General features: G+C 41.3%; 1 protein-coding gene across 3 annotated transcripts; it reads left to right on the forward strand.

Moving 5' to 3' along the window:
* The first annotated feature begins 808 nt into the window (after positions 1–808).
* On the forward strand, positions 809–17,575 carry LOC130084170 (C1q-related factor-like). 3 transcript variants are annotated; one of them, XM_056249402.1, is made up of 3 exons: positions 809–1,674; positions 17,108–17,327; positions 17,456–17,575. In XM_056249402.1, exons 1-2 carry the CDS (start codon positions 1,024–1,026, stop codon positions 17,285–17,287), a joined length of 831 nt encoding a protein of 276 aa, XP_056105377.1. In that variant the 5' UTR covers positions 809–1,023; the 3' UTR covers positions 17,288–17,327; positions 17,456–17,575. The 3 variants fall into 3 exon arrangements, with proteins under 3 accessions (XP_056105377.1, XP_056105378.1, XP_056105376.1); XM_056249403.1 differs by having other exon boundaries at positions 17,108–17,289; XM_056249401.1 differs by lacking the exon at positions 17,456–17,575 and having other exon boundaries at positions 17,108–17,383.
* The last annotated feature ends 949 nt before the right edge of the window (positions 17,576–18,524 follow it).

Below are 18,524 nucleotides of genomic sequence, written 5' to 3' on the forward strand. Positions count from 1 at the left end.
AGTCATGTTCATTACACTAGCTTGCTATTCCTGGGACACTTGTATCATAGCAAAAGACAACAAATGATCATCAACTTTCATACGAGTTAGCATTTATTTAATGAAATGAGACAATTATGAGCATGCCTGTAGCGTGTTCTCATAATCCGAGCGAGCTATGGAAGGATTACTGTGTTTACTGCACATAAATAAACAATGACATAATTACATAACAATGCCAGGAAGATGCGTTGAGGGCGGTTTTGAGAGACAGAGAAAGAGGGAAGCGGAAAAATCCTTTTGCTTGCACTCAGCAGGTGTCCTTTTGGATTAGCGGAAGCTTAGAATGCATCCTGTCATATTTACTTGACCATCATGCAGACAGAGAAACAGACTATCTCTTCCTCATCTTCCCTCTCCTCTCGTGCCTTATCAAACCACCATGTCTAAACCCTCCCATCGAGTCTTGCAGTTCAACAAGTGGAAAATCAAATCATATTTCAAAAGACTGCACAATAAAACACACTTAAATGACTTTGAGATTTCCTTGGCATTGGGTTTTCCCAAATACCCCTTCTTTCGCTCTTATTCTCTCTTGCTCTCCCACTGGTTCTTCATTTGCAGAAAGCCTCCTCCCACTTGTCCTTTTTGAGTCATACAAAGAAACACACTAGAAGGGCATTCTCTCTCTCTTTCTCTCTCTCTATCCTTTTCTCTCTCAATCCTACTTCCTTCCTCAACGCCTAAACACTTCTCTCCACTCACCTGCTGAAGCAGTGAATGCTCTCTCTCTCTCTCTCTCTCTCTCTCTCTCTCTCTCTCTCTCTTTCAAGCAGGAAAGACATACACACACTCATCTGAGATCCCTGGAGGTTCTCATTTCCCTTCTCCTCTCCGTGAGCACCTGACGTTGAGGGAGCTTGTTCCCTCTCACTTCCAGAGGTCAATATTCCTGCTTGCGGCGAGAGCTCCGCGCTGGCGGCCCAGCCCCTTTCCCGCTTCAGCCTGGGACGAAAGACCATTCTGGTGGCTGGCGTGGCCGTCATGCTGCTATTGGTGTTGGTGATCCTCATTCCTGTTTTGGTTCATATGGCGGGCAGCAGCGAAAACGGAGGTCAGTACGAGATGCTCGGCACTTGCCGAATGGTCTGCGATCCGTTCTTGGAAAAATCTGGCACTACGGCTGGTATCGGCACGGGAACGGCTATCGCTAATACGCAACTGGAAGCCGAGGCGCTGACTGATCATAGCATGGGACCCCCGTTGCCCAACTACGCACACGGACCGCAGGGCAAACCCGGCCGCCAAGGGAAACCAGGGCTACCGGGACCTCCAGGACCCCCGGGACCACCTGGAGAGCCTGGTCCTCCAGGACCAATGGGGCCACCGGAAAATAAAAACCACACAGAGCGACCAGAGATCCTCGCTCTGGGTGGAAGAACAGCTACTGGAATGGGCACAGCGGTCTCTTCCATGGGACCCCGTGTGGCCTTCTACGCAGGTCTGCGAAACCCACAGGAGGGCTATGAGGTTCTGAGGTTTGACGACGTAGTTACAAACATTGGGAATTACTACGATGGATCAACTGGGAAATTTGTGTGCAAGGTTCCTGGGACGTACTTCTTCACATACAACGTCCTCATGAGAGGAGGGGACGGAACCAGTATGTGGGCGGATCTGATGAAAAACGGACAGGTAGGGTTTTTTACTGCTAACGCACCTGTACTGAGGTTTATGAAAAGACATATTTTATAATATTCATAATGATATTTTTACTACACTGTGAAAAGGAATAACTGACTGCAGCAACACTAATGAAACTCATTTTTAAGGACCATACCTCCTCATGGTAACAGTAACTCATTTTCACTTTTTACAGTCTACTGTATGTATAACCCTCAGCCCTTGAAAATATTTATTTTTTCTATTTACATATTTGTACTTTTTTTTTTTAACATGTGCTGTTCATGCCCCCTATCTGTCCATGAATAATATATGTCAAGCAGGGAACAAGAAAGTGGTAACATGTTTACCAAGCTTTCAAAATGATGATATTTATTATACACATTGATGTTTTACATAATGTTAGTTATAAACTGAACTGAACTTATAATGACTACTGACTACAAATTCAGCTAACTTTGTTTTTCCCCAAACTATAGGTTTGTTTCGCATTGCAATAATGTCTGTGTCTGTTTTAATGGAAGGGAGGGTGCATAATTTTCCGGCAGCATATGCAATGCATTAATTACATAACACTGACTAAACACAGACTGCCACAGGGATGTAATTCCTCGAGTTTCTGAATAATCCCACTCCAGTGGGTTTCAATTTGAATATTCATATACCAGAATATCCCGTATGTAACGGGGAGTGCATTTAGGGTTGCTTTCCAGTAAAGGTCAGTTTCATGTTTGAGATGAATTTCTGTATAAAGGAGATATGACCGCACACACACTTGCAAATACTTTATTTCACCAATGTTTCGACAACAAGCCTTTGTCGAGGTGATTTCTCACATAATGGAGAGAAGTGTAAATAGACAATTATTCACAGGTGTGGACAATTAATCTTAGTCGAGCAATTAGCAATTCTAAAACACCCATTTTCAGTCTCACAGAAACAATAAAATATAGACAACAACTTGAGTATCAACATTCACAGTCAATATTTAAATACATAGAATATTTATATTACCCAAGACAAAAGTTTCAATCCGATATACATTGACTAGAATCATCACATTCATAAGAAACAGCTTAGATCAAAGTCAACATTTAGTTTGTGTATCCAATAGGCCTCCCGTTTAAGCAGTATTCGATCCAGATCACCTCCTCTCCTCGGTAATAACACCCTCTCAATTCCTATATAACGTAGAGATGTAATTGGGTGATTAAACTCAGTAAGATGTGAAGCCAGTGGGTAATTCATATTTCTGCATCTAATTGTACTTTGATGTTCAGCAATACGCGTTTTCAAGTCACGAATTGTTTTTCCAATATATGATTTACCTCAGGGACATGCTATGAGATAAATAACCGCTTTTGTTTTGCAGCTCATTTATTCCTTTAATAGGAATCGATTTACCAGTATGAGGGTGTTTAAATGATGTTCAACGGTATGTATAGCTACACTAATTACATGTACCACAGCGATAGTTACCTTCTGGAATTGGTGTGTTAGGGGGGGTAACAGTTTCAGACCCAGGACCAGAGATGATGAAAGAAGACCAGGAGTCGTGATGTTCAATCAAAGAGTAAAATTTACTGAAGAATAGTTTGCAGTTTAATTGGCAGAGTCAGCGTCAAAGTCTCACGAGGAGGTCGCAAGCTAACTCTACCTTACATGAAAATCGTACACCAGTTATACTGTTTTCAAGGGCATACATTACATAAACATTCACTTCTGATTGGCTCAGAAGACATAAAGCCTAAACAATTACACATAGATAGAAGGGTACGTTGACATCAATCAAGATAGCTGTCATCCAAGTCACGAAGATCCAGTAATGACCTCGGAGGGCCCATCGAAAAGCGTCATGAGACCAGCCACCCCATGTCATGAGACCTGCAACATACTGATAAAACCTTCCATCCTCAGAGAGAAGAAATAACAATTACTTTACTTCTTGAGAGATATATGTATGAAAGAAGTAAAACAAATCATAGAATCATACAGAAATTGACCCCTGCCCATTAATAGGGTCAGCAGAGAAACATGATCATATGATGAGGGTTTTCTTTAAGTTTAACACACTCATTAGTATACATACGGACAAAAAGCCTGTATTTAATGTTCTTGCTCAGGGCCACAGAAGATTAGTCCCAGACATCATAAGACATTCATGAAAGATAGGCCTTCACCCAACATTCAGGAAAGAGGTGCATTCAACAGAAGTATGAATAAAAACTATATGTGAATCATTTATTGCGTATAGGAATGATTATATAACTTGATTAGTGCTTATTATAGTAATACTGTAATCATAAAAAAGGATATACATATAGTTAAATTGAAGAGGCAAGGGATTCTGACCCCAACCCTTCAGTCCCCCGTTTTAGACCGATGTGTGGTCCAATACCGCCACGTCTGGTCTATCAAGTGAGGCCACTACGGAGAGGGGGAGTGGTGACGCATGCTTCCCTGACGGGTCACACTTGTCTCTTCACCTCGTCACGGACATGCTGGATACTAAAAAGTCCAGTCCCCGTTAAGAGGCTCTCCCACCTTCCACTCACATCAGGGCTTCAATGTTGTTTTGATCCAATTTGTCCCTCAGGTGGGTCGTGAGCATCAGCAGTCTCTTTTCCTCCTCAGCAGGATTCAGATTTCTGCATGCAGTCCTGCACAGATAGGAGAAACAAAAACGAACACACAACCAAATACACAAACAGAGGAACATCACCCCCACAAGGGCTCCCACAGCATACAGCACGTAGTGCACAAATCCCATGACTATATCTTCCGATGCTGTCACCAAATCATCCCAAGCTTCTTCCACATATTCTTCTACAGTTTCTGCCATATCTGTGAATATAGCACCAACCGAAAAAGCCAAAACAAAAGCCACCGCAATAGCAGATGGTGCTTCAGAGTCCGACATAAGAGAAGTTCCCTTGGACTTAAACCAGGCAGAATTCAAATACTCATAACCTGCAAATGGATCAGTCGTCTTTACCTGCTCAAGTAAAGCTGTAATATATTTCTGCTGAGCTTCCTGGGCCTTTACCTGGGGAAAATATTCAGTTTCTTGCTTCAATTCAGTAACACAAAGGGAACCCTCCGCTCCATTACCATCTTGACTCTGATCCACTGGACGCCACGTGGGACCCAAGGGATGCGTCCACCTATGTCTAGCACAGTTCTTGGGAGAAATGTTATACTCGTCATGCAACTGGATCGGACCCAAAAACTGCCGAAATTGTTTTTCCCTATCAAACCACTCATCCCCTATGGCTACATCCTTTAACTGAGGCCACATCCTCACCTGGAATGGTTGATAATTATCCCACAATAACTCCTCATATTTCACTGGTACCAGACGAGTCTTTATTCTAGTATACATCAATTCAATCGTCAATTTAAGCACATGAAGGTGCATCCAGGCAGTCACATTATAAGCCATGGAGGTAGGGCTGTAACATTTCTCTTCTAAATAATCATGCAATTGATCCATTTTAAGAGCCGTTTTATTAGCAATGCTCCTAACGAGCTCGTACTGATGCAACACGTCATACAAACTAGTCCAAGTGTATCCTGTCTTAACAAAAGAGGAATTACATACTTCCATAGGCACTTCCATCACCTTTACACCTGTGAGTTTTTCCGACATCGTTTTACATTTCTTAACATCACCTGGAGGAAAGGTTTTAACAAACCATTGTTGAATGTTTTCACCTAAACAACGTTCCACCTGTACTGTCTCCTTCCACGGATCATCAAACCTAGTATACTTGGGCCAAGAGAGAGAAAAAGCATTGACAAAAGGCAAACCATTTTTACTGCCATTAAGGTCGAAATTCTTTTTATCAGTCTTATCGATTCGTCCGAATCGATCACAAACAGCACCATAAGACCTGTCTACGTCCCATCGGACCATGTGAACCCTCGTGGGAACTAACACTTTCCATCTCATCGAATCCTTATCCTTCAGGATCTGTTGATACAAGTCTGAACCTGGTTCTTCTCTCACAACAATGTTGCTATGTATGTAACTTTGGACCACATCTTTGACAACCTGATTAGAACCTAATTCAGCTTTAGCTTTGGGCAGGTAATATGACATTATGTGTCGAGGGTCAGGTGCACTAGGATAAAGGGGAAGTTTCACTGGTTTCCCTCCTAAAATCATGTGGGAATCCCCTAATGCTACGGTCTGACGCTTCTTCCGCCCTGCTCTATTCTCATTCTTCATGGGTTTCAACAGATAACTATTAGCCATATTCATCCGTTTGGAGCAGGCAGTGTGGTTTTCATGGGCTATGCTGTCTGGAATCCAACTCATGGAGCTAAAATGCGGTTCATAAACATAAACACCTCCATCTCTCACCCAACGACCTTTTTGCATAATGAGGGTATTACCGGGATAATTTGGGGAGTGACCAAGCCAATAGGTCACTGACTCATTTCCGTCCAACCGATAGCATCTATCGTTTACCTTCTGATACATAGTCGAAATCAAATTTAGACCCTCAGTTGAATTTAGGCATGGGTATTGTACCCAGGATGGACGGTTGTCAGTTTCTTCACAATCCCAATTAGTCGCAAAAGCATGGAATCGACCGGTCCAAATGGAAATCTGTATCCACAGTAGAAATGACAAAGCGATTAGGATTAAACATACAAAAGAGAGCGGGAGTACTAATCTAACAAAAGCCCGTCTCATTTTCCGTCGCTTCTCATTACGCACTTCTTCTTGCAGAATTAGCAGCTTCAATAAGTCGTCTGGCTCAGCCATCTGTAAATGATAAAACAGTAATGCCAGAATTTAGAAAAATCATATACGACAGATATTGAAGAGGTACGATTTATCATGTTATTATGTGGTGGTATTCTGGTTGCAACACCTCTCAAGTGGTTTCACCTGTGACCAATGTCTCCATACTGTACCCAACACACCTCTGTCGAGTAAAACAGATGTATTAGTAGTCAACAGAACTTGGTAAGGTCCATCAAATTTCGGACCCAGAGGAGAGATTATCTCCCTTTGCAACATTACACTGTCACCTATCTCAGGCAACGCAGGCATGTCTTTTTGCTCAGTGTTATCTTTCTCTGCTTGTCGGATACTGACACTAACCCTGGTGTCTTTTAAACAGTTATCCAAAGCCTTCAGATAATTTTGCAGAGCATCTTTCAAAGGCCCTGACGGTCCCTCATGTTGCAGAGGAGCGTCCCAGGGCAGTCGCATGTAGCGACCTGTCATTATCTCAAAGGGACTGATCTGAGTAGTTTTGTTCGGGCTGGCTCTCATACTTAAAAGAATGGTTGGGATAGCAGAGTGCCATCCCTTCCCCCACTCCAACAATCTCTTTCTCAATGAAGTTTTAATCGTCCGATTAGAACGCTCGACAGAACCACTAGACTGAGGACGAAACGGTATGTGGAAGTGTTGTTTCACTCCCATCAATTTCATCACATTCTTCATTACCTTCCCCGTGAAGTGTGTGCCCTGATCTGAGTCAATGTGCAATGGTAAACCCCATCTGGGGAAAACTTCATTCAACAGAATTTTTGCAGTTGCGTCTGCGGTGCAGTTTTTCAGAGGAAACGCCTCCACCCATCTGGAAAACAAATCAACAATCATCAGAATGTATGAAAAGCCTCCACTAGGGGGCAGGGGACCTATGAAATCAATTTGAAGGTGGGTCCATGGCCCCTGAGGTCGAGGGGCATGTCCTAAAGGAATCTTTAGCTTTGCTGGGGAATTCACTTTAAGACATACTAAGCATCTTTTACAAAAGTCATTGCAAGAAGCTCTCAGCTTTGGCCACCACCAGGTTTTTGAAATCATTGCATGTAAATTCTCAGGACCAGCATGTGCCAAACCATGATACAGAGACATTAGTTCAGTTCGAGCAGAAACAGGACAAACAAAACGGTCATTGAATTTCCATAATCCTTCTGTATTTTTCTTTGCACCTAATTTTGTCCATTGCTCTATCTCTTCAGGGTCATCCTCTGAATAAAGTTCAAAAATGTCTCTAGAGGGTTCACTCTCCTGGGGAGCAAAAGCCAGCACACTCACGCATGTCTCAGTCAATTTTGCAGCCTCTCTGGCAGCAGTATCAGCCGCTTGATTCCCTTTGGCCTCTGGAGAACTGTCAGTGGAGTGTCCCGTGATTTTGATAACAGCTCCTGCTGCAGGGAGATCACATGCAGCCATCAATTCTTTTACCTGGTGCTGATGAGAGATGGGGAGACCAGCCGTGGTTAGAAATCCCCTGCGTCTCCAAACCGGGCCGAAGTCATGAACCGTACCGAAGGCATAACGACTGTCCGTGTAGATATTGACGCGTCTCCCTTTGCTGTGCTGTAATGCTCGGGTTAAAGCAACCAGCTCTGCCACTTGAGCCCCTCCCCCTGAAAGAGAACCACAGTCAACAGTTTCACCATGTTCATTTACGACAGCCCAGCCTGTGAATCGTTTCCCCTGTTCATGAAAGCTGGAACCATCCACAAACAAACTCATGGCATCGGAAAGGGGCTCAGACTGGAGTGGGCTTTGGCTGTCTGTGTCAATCAGCCGTGCGCAGTTATGGACAGTTCCTTCGTCTGGAAGCAAGGAGGCAGGGTTTATAGCAGTCTCAATGTCAATTTGTATCTCCACATTTTTACTCAAAAGAGTGGCTTCCCATTTAGCTCTTCTTTGGTTAGAAATAGATCCTAAACGAGTGTTTGTTAGCAGTTTCAAAATCTGGTGTCTGGAGTGCAGAATCACCTTTTGATGTGTCACAATGTTCTCTGTGGTTTTCACTGCCCACTCGGCACAATCACATATCAGCAGACATGGATGTTGTCCTGCCATGGAAACAGGAATAGGAGTAGAATAGTAGCCTACCATTCCATACGAACTTCTTCCTGGAACCTTTTGACCCAGGGCAGCAGAGTAGGATCTGTTTCCCACCCAGGTCCACAGATGGAACGGTCTGGTTGCATCAGCATGTCGCAGTGCTGGGGAGGAAGCAAGAGTTTCTTTGATACTCACAAAAGCCTCCTCCATCTCCTCGGTCCACTCGATCAGATCTGCTCCAGGTTTTCCTCCTTTCAGTGCCTCTGTGAGTGGTTTAGAAAGTTCAGTGTATTCACAGACATACTGGCGGCAGTAATTCAAAAGACCCATTACTTGCCTTAGACCAGTGACAGTATGTGGCTTTGGAAGTTCAATGATAGCTTTAACTCGTTCAGGGGTGATGCGTCTGCCATGCACCCCAACAATCTGTCCAAGATAAGTCACTTCAGGCAAAGCTAGCTGTGCTTTCTTCAAATTCACTTTGAATCCCCCGTTTTGGAGGGCATTCAAAACAGTTTGGACAGCAGTCAAATGTTTGAACTTAGTTGGACTAGCAATCAGTATGTCATCCACATATTGCAGGACAACCGATCCGTCATTTTCAATTTGTTTTCTTACCGGATCGATGAAGGATGCTAGTACCTGATGAAACAAGGTGGGGCTGTTGCAGAAGCCTTGTGGAAGCCGACTCCAGGTCCATTGGCGACCCCTGCTGGTAAAAGCAAATTTCCCTTGGTCCTCCTTGGCTAAGGGACAAGTCCAAAAACCGTTAGAAATATCAAGAGCAGTAAAATAACAATGTTCAGCTCCTATTTCATGAAGGATAGTTGCGGGGTTGGCCACCAGAGGGTGTACTTTCTCAGAAATTGAATTTAAAGAAGTATAGTCAATCGTCAAACGCCAAGATCCGTCCGCTTTTCTGACAGGCCACATTGGAGAATTAGTGGGAGAGGAACATGGAATGATTATTCCCCGCTCACTTAACTCATCCACAACAATGTCAGCTCCTTCCCTAGCTTCATTTTTCAAAGGATATTGTCGTTTGGCTACATGCATAGGACCTGGGATGCTCAGTGGCTGGATCTGTGCAAGACCACAATCATATTTGTCTTTGGCCCATACCTTTGGGAATTTTGAAATTATGAACTTCCACTCAGGACGAGTTTCAGTGAAACCAACAGGTTCAGCCACTGCACATCTCTCATGGTGGGGGCCAGAGTGAGATAAGCGAATTGTTTCATTGCAGCCGAGCACGAGCTTATCTTTTGAAAGCAAAACATCAGCTTCGAGTTCTTTTAGAATGTCAACACCGATAATAGTCCCCACAGTATTCTTCCCCACCCAAAACTCAGTCCAGAACACTTTGTCAGAATCAGAAAGGGTTAGAGGAACAGAAACAGATTTGTGAAACACCTTTTTGCCATTTAGGCCTTCTATATACAAAGTTTCAGAAGTGATCTCAAGATCGAGATCAGTAATCGATACTGTAGCACCCGTGTCAATTAAAGCAATGCATTGCCGGCCTCCTAACAACGCGTTTATGAATGGACGGGTGTCAGCATAATTACTATTACCGGAGGCCGCTGACCCCTAGTCCCCACCTATCAGCTGTTTCAGCTTTGCAAGATCAGCTTGAGACAGAGTGACAGATGGGGAAGCTTCTTTTTTATCATTTGAAGCATTATTTTTGTTACCTCCCTTTTTCCCGTTTCCTTTATTCTTGGGTCTACGGCAATGTTTCGCAATGTGACCTTCCCTTCCACAATTTCTACATTTAGCAACTGACTTGGGACAGGTTCGGGAAGTGTGGCCTAACTCATCACAGTTATAGCATGTCACATCATTGCGGGGAGGGGCCTCCCCTTCAACTGAAACAGCAGCCGCTTTCACAGTGCTCACAGTATCAGCATCGCATGCTTGCATACGGCTCCAGCTCACAGAGCACCAACGGAGCAAATCTGCCCACATTTGGATATCAACAGCACTGTTCATCAACATATCTTTGTATTGCTTATTCAGACCGCCTGTGGCTGATTCGATTACTATAGCAGAATCAAAATCTTCATCATTGTTATTAGCAGCACAGTAGGTCTCATATGCAATACGGAACCGGTCCACATATTCTATCGGGCTTTCACCGGTTCTCTGTTTAATCTGGGTCACACTACTCCACGGAAAAGAACCCCGACCCAGCAATTCTTTCACAGCTGTTTTATAATCAGAATAAGCCACACAAAACTCACCCCAATTTGCAGGGACCCGAGGGAAAAAGTTCACACCCTGGACAGCCCTTAATTTGGAAGAAGGAACTAACCCTTCGACCAGCGACTGGATATCAGCAATGCCTAGATTTTGTTGCCTAGCAACAGCCTCTAGCTTGTCCCATAGACTTTTGTTTGGGTTATACAACTTAAAAGGTTCCAACCCTGCAAGCAAACTGTTTTTCTCAGTGGGTGTGAGTCTGACCCATTGACCATCCTCACATCCTGCACCCATTTCAATATTCAACCCGGCCCAGTTCGTGTGTCGAATCGGGGCGGCGGATGCAGTAACATTAGGTTTAAATGCCTCCATGGGAGTCAGATTAAGATTTTTGACCCCAGAGTTATATTTAGTTTGTTTTGCTTGCACAGAAGGAATCTCTGAACTGTAGGGAGGGGGAGTTGCAACAGCCACATTCAACAGCCCGCGTACCTCAGCGTAGGGCCCACTATTTTGGTTATCAGTCTGTCTGGCAGAGCCTGAAGCGGCAGCCGCCTGAACAGAGTGAGAAGGGAAAGAGGGGGCGGAGGGAGTAGGAACTTCCTCCTTTTTTACAGCCTTTTCTGCCATTTCACACAATGCCTCAAGCCCTTTGCTCAAACTACACAGATCACTGCCTATTTCATTCCCAAGGATTTTAGCCATCCTGTCACGTTGGGCAATTAAACTCTTCCAACCATTAATCATGTTCGGGATTGCCTTTTCAGGGGTTAAGGGAATTCCACCCATTTTACAAATCCATGAATAGGCAAACACGGACAAAAACTTCACTCTGTCAGCCTCTTTCTTTTTTTGCAGCCAGTCAATCTGTTCTGTGACTCCCCAATTAGCATCAAAACCCTGGCTGACCATTTTCTTAATCAGTTCTGCGTATTTTTTTGATTTGAGCGCATCAGAGAAGAGCTGTTTACAGCATGCACTCTCTTCAGCCTCATCACTTGGGTCAGAACAAATTGAGATAACCTTTTTATCTGTCATTGTTGGTCACAGGTGAAACTCACCACAGAGAATGTTCTTAGCAGCAAAAATGTTTTAGCAGCGAATTGAAAAATATGTTTTAAATGACAAGTCTGGACTTCTACACAAAGAAACCACAAAGTATTTTTCACTCACGACTCCCGATCATATATTCTGATCCATGCCAATTTGGGTCATAATTTATTTAAGGGGATCGTTCTTGATGCATCCCTGGCAAACAACCCTGTCTCTGTTACTATATATATATATATATATTTTTTTTCTAACTAATTTCTCAGTCCCTAACTGCCTAATCCACTAAATTCGGGGATCCCCTTTCTGAGATGGAAGAGATATAGTAGGATCACGGCGCCCTGGACCTTCAATCCAGGGACGTACTCTGCTGGGGTGTTGCTATATCAACAATGCCCAGTGGGGCCCCCACAGAGCACGCTTCGCTTGCGCTGTCTGCTCTTGTTAAATTTTTAAACAATGCTATCAGCGACTTCCTTTTATACTTTAACCTTCAGTATAATTAATCTTCACTCTCCTCATCGGAGTGAAGCTCTTCCGTTCCCCTTCAAATCTCTTCCATTCAGACAGACCTATAGCCTATAATATAATAAATCTTCCTACCTTGTTTGTTGGTTTGCCAGGGGTGTCACCTCAGAATGATTGCCCGCGCATCCGCCACCAAACTGTTAGGGGGGGTAACAGTTTCAGACCCAGGACCAGAGATGATGAAAGAAGACCAGGAGTCGTGATGTTCAATCAAAGAGTAAAATTTACTGAAGAATAGTTTGCAGTTTAATTGGCAGAGTCAGCGTCAAAGTCTCACGAGGAGGTCGCAAGCTAACTCTACCTTACATGAAAATCGTACACCAGTTATACTGTTTTCAAGGGCATACATTACATAAACATTCACTTCTGATTGGCTCAGAAGACATAAAGCCTAAACAATTACACATAGATAGAAGGGTACGTTGACATCAATCAAGATAGCTGTCATCCAAGTCACGAAGATCCAGTAATGACCTCGGAGGGCCCATCGAAAAGCGTCATGAGACCAGCCACCCCATGTCATGAGACCTGCAACATACTGATAAAACCTTCCATCCTCAGAGAGAAGAAATAACAATTACTTTACTTCTTGAGAGATATATGTATGAAAGAAGTAAAACAAATCATAGAATCATACAGAAATTGACCCCTGCCCATTAATAGGGTCAGCAGAGAAACATGATCATATGATGAGGGTTTTCTTTAAGTTTAACACACTCATTAGTATACATACGGACAAAAAGCCTGTATTTAATGTTCTTGCTCAGGGCCACAGAAGATTAGTCCCAGACATCATAAGACATTCATGAAAGATAGGCCTTCACCCAACATTCAGGAAAGAGGTGCATTCAACAGAAGTATGAATAAAAACTATATGTGAATCATTTATTGCGTATAGGAATGATTATATAACTTGATTAGTGCTTATTATAGTAATACTGTAATCATAAAAAAGGATATACATATAGTTAAATTGAAGAGGCAAGGGATTCTGACCCCAACCCTTCAGGTGTTAATAAAGTTTGTGTTGTTACAGGTGGAGGAGACAAGTTTAGACTTGCTAATTGATTGTCCACACCTGTGAATAATTGTTTATTTATACTTCTCTCCATTATGTAAGAAATCACACCCCGACAAAGACTTGTTGCTGAAACGGTGAAATAAAGTATTTGCAAGTGAGTGTGCGGTCATATCTCCTTTTATGATTTGTTTTCTTTGACCTGCATCTCGGATGGTGTACGTTTGCTTTAGTGTTTTATTAATGAGATGAATTCCTGTCATGTCTAGGGTCAATGTAAACTGTAAACAAGGAAAGATTTCACCGGACCAAGTGTTCGCCTCTTGTCAGAAGGGCTGCTGCATGTGTGTGTACATACTTTACTCGTCTTCTGGCATCCCTCAGTGTGTCATTCTGAATCAGGGCCCTTCTCAAACACCCACGGCCACTCAAAGCACACACTTTCAGTATGAGTTGTTCACACACACAAAATAAATACTCTAAAAATGCCACACACATCAGGCCGGCTTCATGATTTTAGGATGTGTGATATATGTATGTGTGTGTGTGTGTATATATATATTAAATTTTTCCTTTTTGATTAGTTTATTATTTTGAATAATTTTTAAATACTTTTTTTCTATCATTTGTATAATATTTTTATTATGAAAAAAAGAAAACATAAATGGACATTTTAGAGGCATTTCACTCTTTTACAGAAAAAAACAAGGTATTAACCAAATAATTAAGATTGGCGGGACTTGAACTGGTCATTTGAAATCCCAAATTGATTGACCACTATCTAATTAATTATACATATGATTAATTTCAATGTCTGAAGTGATTGTGGCTTTAAAACTATTTATGAATTTCACATATAAACACTTTTGAATTATATAGGAGTGTTATATGCATTAAACAATCAAAAATCATGGAAATAATACATGCATAGATTTGATATAAAAACATATACACACACATACAAGCAATGATACAGAGAGGCAGAACATGATTTCACCAAGTGCAACATGTTCCTGGATCAACATCTTTGTTGATCCTGGAACAACATTTCAATCAACCAATCAGATTTGAGGGACAAGTTTACAGTTTATGTCAGACTTACAACCAGGGTTAAGTGCTTCTACATCAGTGTATTCACCATCATTCTCCTCTGATTTTAGGGATAACTTATGGGTAGGGGTAGGGATATGGTTAGGATTAAATATCCGATGCAAGAATGTTATACAAAATAATATGATGACCCCTGGAACACGTCTAACTCTGCGAAATCAGGACGTGCAAAAGAGAGAGAAAGAATTTTTGTCATATAGACACTGTGTATAATTTCAAAATACTGCTAATTTTATTGTTGCTGCCATGAACAATAACATGAATCACTTGTGTATCTTTGTGACATCGACTTAAGTCTTGACTTGTCTGTTTTAGCTGCTCATCCTCACGTTTCCGAAACCTCAAGGTGACTCACACACAAACACTGTGCACACATGGCTAATCTGAATATATCTTTTAGCTCCTTAGCTTTAGCTAGGCTATGGGCTCCAATTATAATTCTCTTATGCTCGGTCAGTCATACACATGGAAACACACATGACGGATATCAGTTCAAACACAGATACACACATGTATAAATCCACACCCACGCATGCCGTGTGCTTGAGTCAGCTGTGTTACTCATATGAGCGCAGAGAGTGATGGCCCACAGCGACAGCGTTTCACCGTCTGACTGATGTCCTCATATTTGAGCGACTAAGTTCGGTCCCTGTCCATCAAACAAGTGAATGACAAAATCATCCGTCCTCTCAGGCTCCCAAATAATCAATCAAAGCTCTTTTTCTTCTAGTTTAAAACTACTCAGGGTTGTTCGCCCGACCTGAGCAGTGTTTTATTTATAGAGGCTGGAAATAATGAGGAGCGGGGAGAATGTGATGGGAATGTGACAGACTGGGAATCTCCCAGTGAGAAACAGCTGAATGTGTCAGAGCATGTGTGTCTCTTTCTAAAGTCTCTTTTAAAGGGATACTCCACTTTTTTGGAAATAGGCTCATTTTACAACTCCCCCAGAGTTAAACTGTTGAGTTTTTACGTTTTTGAATCCATTCAGCCGATCTCCGGTTCTGGCGGTACCACTTTTAGCATAGCTTAGCATACATCATTGAAGTGGACAAGACCATTAGCATTTCTCAAAAAAAAATGACCAAAGAGTTTCGATATTTTTCCTATTTTAAACTTGACTCTTCTGTAGTTACATCGTGCACTAAGACCGACGGAAAATGTAAAGTTGCGATTTTCTAGGCTGATATAGCTAGGAACTATACTCTCATTCCTGTGTAATAATCAAGAAACTTCACTGCCGTACCATGAGTGCAGCAGGCGTAATGATATGACGCAGCGCGGTTGACGGAAGGTAGCCTATTTTCAGGCGCTGCGTCATATCATTACATTTTCCGTCGGTCTTAGTGCACGATGTAACTACAGAAGAGTCAAGTTTTAAATAGGAAAAATATCGAAACTCTTTGGTCTTTTTTTTTTTGAGAAATGCTAATGGTCTTGTCCACTTCAATGATGTATGCTAAGCTATGCTAAAAGTGGTACCGCCAGAACCGGAGATCGGCTGAAAGGATTCAAAAACGGTAAAACTCAACAGTTTAACTCTGGGGGAGTTGTAAAATGAGCCTATTTCCAAAAAAAGTGGAGTATCCCTTTAAGGCAAATCAGATCACTCAGTGGCCATCTTGGTAAAACCCCCTGACAATTGGCATACAATATGGCAAATCAGCATAATAAAATGTATCAGATTTGTTGAAATCCTGTATAAAGGAAGAATAAAGTGCATGTCTTAAAAGGCTTGACACCACATTTCCATTATAGGATTTATGTTTTTAAATTAAGTGAGGAACATCACATGCTTGTTTGCCTCCAGCTTTAGTTCTGATAACATTTTTATCATTCACGTTTTTAAAAGTTCTGCTGTTGGAGAAGCACAGATAAACCATCAGCTATTTGAAACAGATTCATTAAAAAAATGTGAGCTCAATTTAATCTGCCGGAAACAACCGCAGCCGGTAATATGAGAGTCAGACGATATGCCATCAAATGTGAAGTGATGATTGCATAAACAGGAAAAATCCCATCAGTCTCACCTGAGGAAATGTTTTAAAGAAACACTTCACCCAAAAAATTGTAATTCTGTTTTTTACTCACCTTCATATCATTCAAAACACACATATGACTTTCTTGCTTTTATATATATATTCAAAAAGAAGTATCTCCTGTTCACCAAGGCTTCATTTTTTTGTTTAAAAAACAGTAATATTTTGTGGAAAATTATTTTAATTTAAAACAACTGCTTTCTGTTTGAATACCGTATGTTTAAAAATGTAATTTATTCCTGTGATCAAAGCTGAATTTTCAGCATCATTACTCCAGTCTTCAGTGTCACATGATCCTTCAGAAATCACTCTAATATGATGATTTGATGATCAAGAAAAATGTAATTTCAATGTCAACAAGTTTAATATTCTTGTGGAAACTGTGATATAGTTTTTCAGGATTCTTTGATTAATAGAAAGTTCAAAAGAACAGCATTTATTTAAAATAAAAATCTTTTGTAACATTATAAATGTCTTTACTGTCACTTTTGATCACCACTGTCACCATTTCTTATTTAAAAAAAAATATCTTACTGACCCCAAAATGTTTAGCGCACAGTGTGTATATACATATGTAAATACTATGTAAAGACTTAAAACTGAAAAGCTCTGTTAAATGATCTCTTGATCCTCTCTCTCTCTCTCTCTCTCTCTCTCTCTCTCTCTCAGGTGAGAGCCAGTGCGATCGCCCAGGATCAGGATCAGAGTTACGACTACGCCTCAAACACTGCCATCCTACACCTCGACCCCGGGGACGAGATCTTCATCAAGCTGGACGGTGGAAAGGCACACGGCGGGAACAGCAACAAGTACAGCACTTTCGCTGGCTTCATTCTGTACAGTGACTAGAGGTCAAGAGGTCATTGAGTTCAGTCTCACATTTGTATAGGTGAGAGATATTAGGGGGTCTTAATTGATTGAAGTTGTAAATCTGATATTTATTAACACCACTGACCATGGTCAGTGTCGCAAGAGATTTTATTTTCCATTTTTCCTCTATGGTTCTGTTTGCTACAGGATATTTTCACCTGAAATTCAACAGCTATTCACGCATAACTGAGTCACAAAACACAACAATGTAATTTGTTTAAAGGCTCAAATGATTCACTGTGCACCCTGAAAGAAATGGCCCTGTTTCGTTGTAGTAGGCACTGGATTCAACGAGAACACTCTGAATCTGCACAGAAACCTTCAACAGACACACATGACATCAACCCGAAGGAGAGAGCAGGGCTTCAGGGGTTCAGTCGTAACTGAGTGAAAGCCCAATCAAGTGAGTGTTGATATTTCATTATGATGTTGTCTTTATATGTATGATCAATCTGTGAATCTACACTGATGTTTATCAATGTCTACGACATAATGTGAAGTGAATGATGTTAAATGATTCCCTAAAATATTAATAGGATGAGTGTATGCACCTTGTTTTGTCCGTTGTAAATCATAGTATTTGTGGTTGATGTGGAAATACTGGCACAAATAAAGCTCAGCATTTATTTAAGCTTTTAGCTAAAGCTAAACCCGTTCATTGTTTGTTTATTTTTTTTAATAAATTATGAGGTATGTGGCTTTCTTAGCTGATATTACCATTAAAAATCTCTTAAGTTACCACTTAATGGATGGAGATCTACATGGTAACTGTAACAGTGATATCTCATTTATAATGACGACCACTATCTAAAACCATGTACTGTATATATCGCATTAATCATGACCTGTACAATATGTCTAAATATCTTCTGTTCTAAATGTAACCGCTAATAGATTTTTGCTTTTGCTAATAAATGGGATTTTTGTAACACTTTTGGGTCACTTGACTGATTGTAAAGTCACGTTTGGAGTGTCTGTCCTGGTTTGTTGTCTAAAAGCTGCCTTTATAGAGAGTATCCTAACTTAAAATGAACCCTAATAAGTGACTGTAATTTAGTTTTTTAGATTATTTATGTACTATTTTAGTTTTTAGTAATATTTTGAATTAACGGTTATTTTATTTTCATTTTTTTTTTCATTTTCATTTGTAGTGCTTTTGTTATGTGCTTTTGTCATTTTTTTTAGTTTTTGTTTTTTGATAATTCTATTTAGCGTT

The sequence above is a fragment of the Rhinichthys klamathensis genome, unplaced genomic scaffold (genome assembly GCF_029890125.1).
Source record: "Rhinichthys klamathensis goyatoka isolate OS25496 unplaced genomic scaffold, OSU_Roscu_1.1 h1tg000059l_1, whole genome shotgun sequence".
In the NCBI taxonomy this organism is placed as follows: domain Eukaryota; kingdom Metazoa; phylum Chordata; class Actinopteri; order Cypriniformes; family Leuciscidae; genus Rhinichthys; species Rhinichthys klamathensis.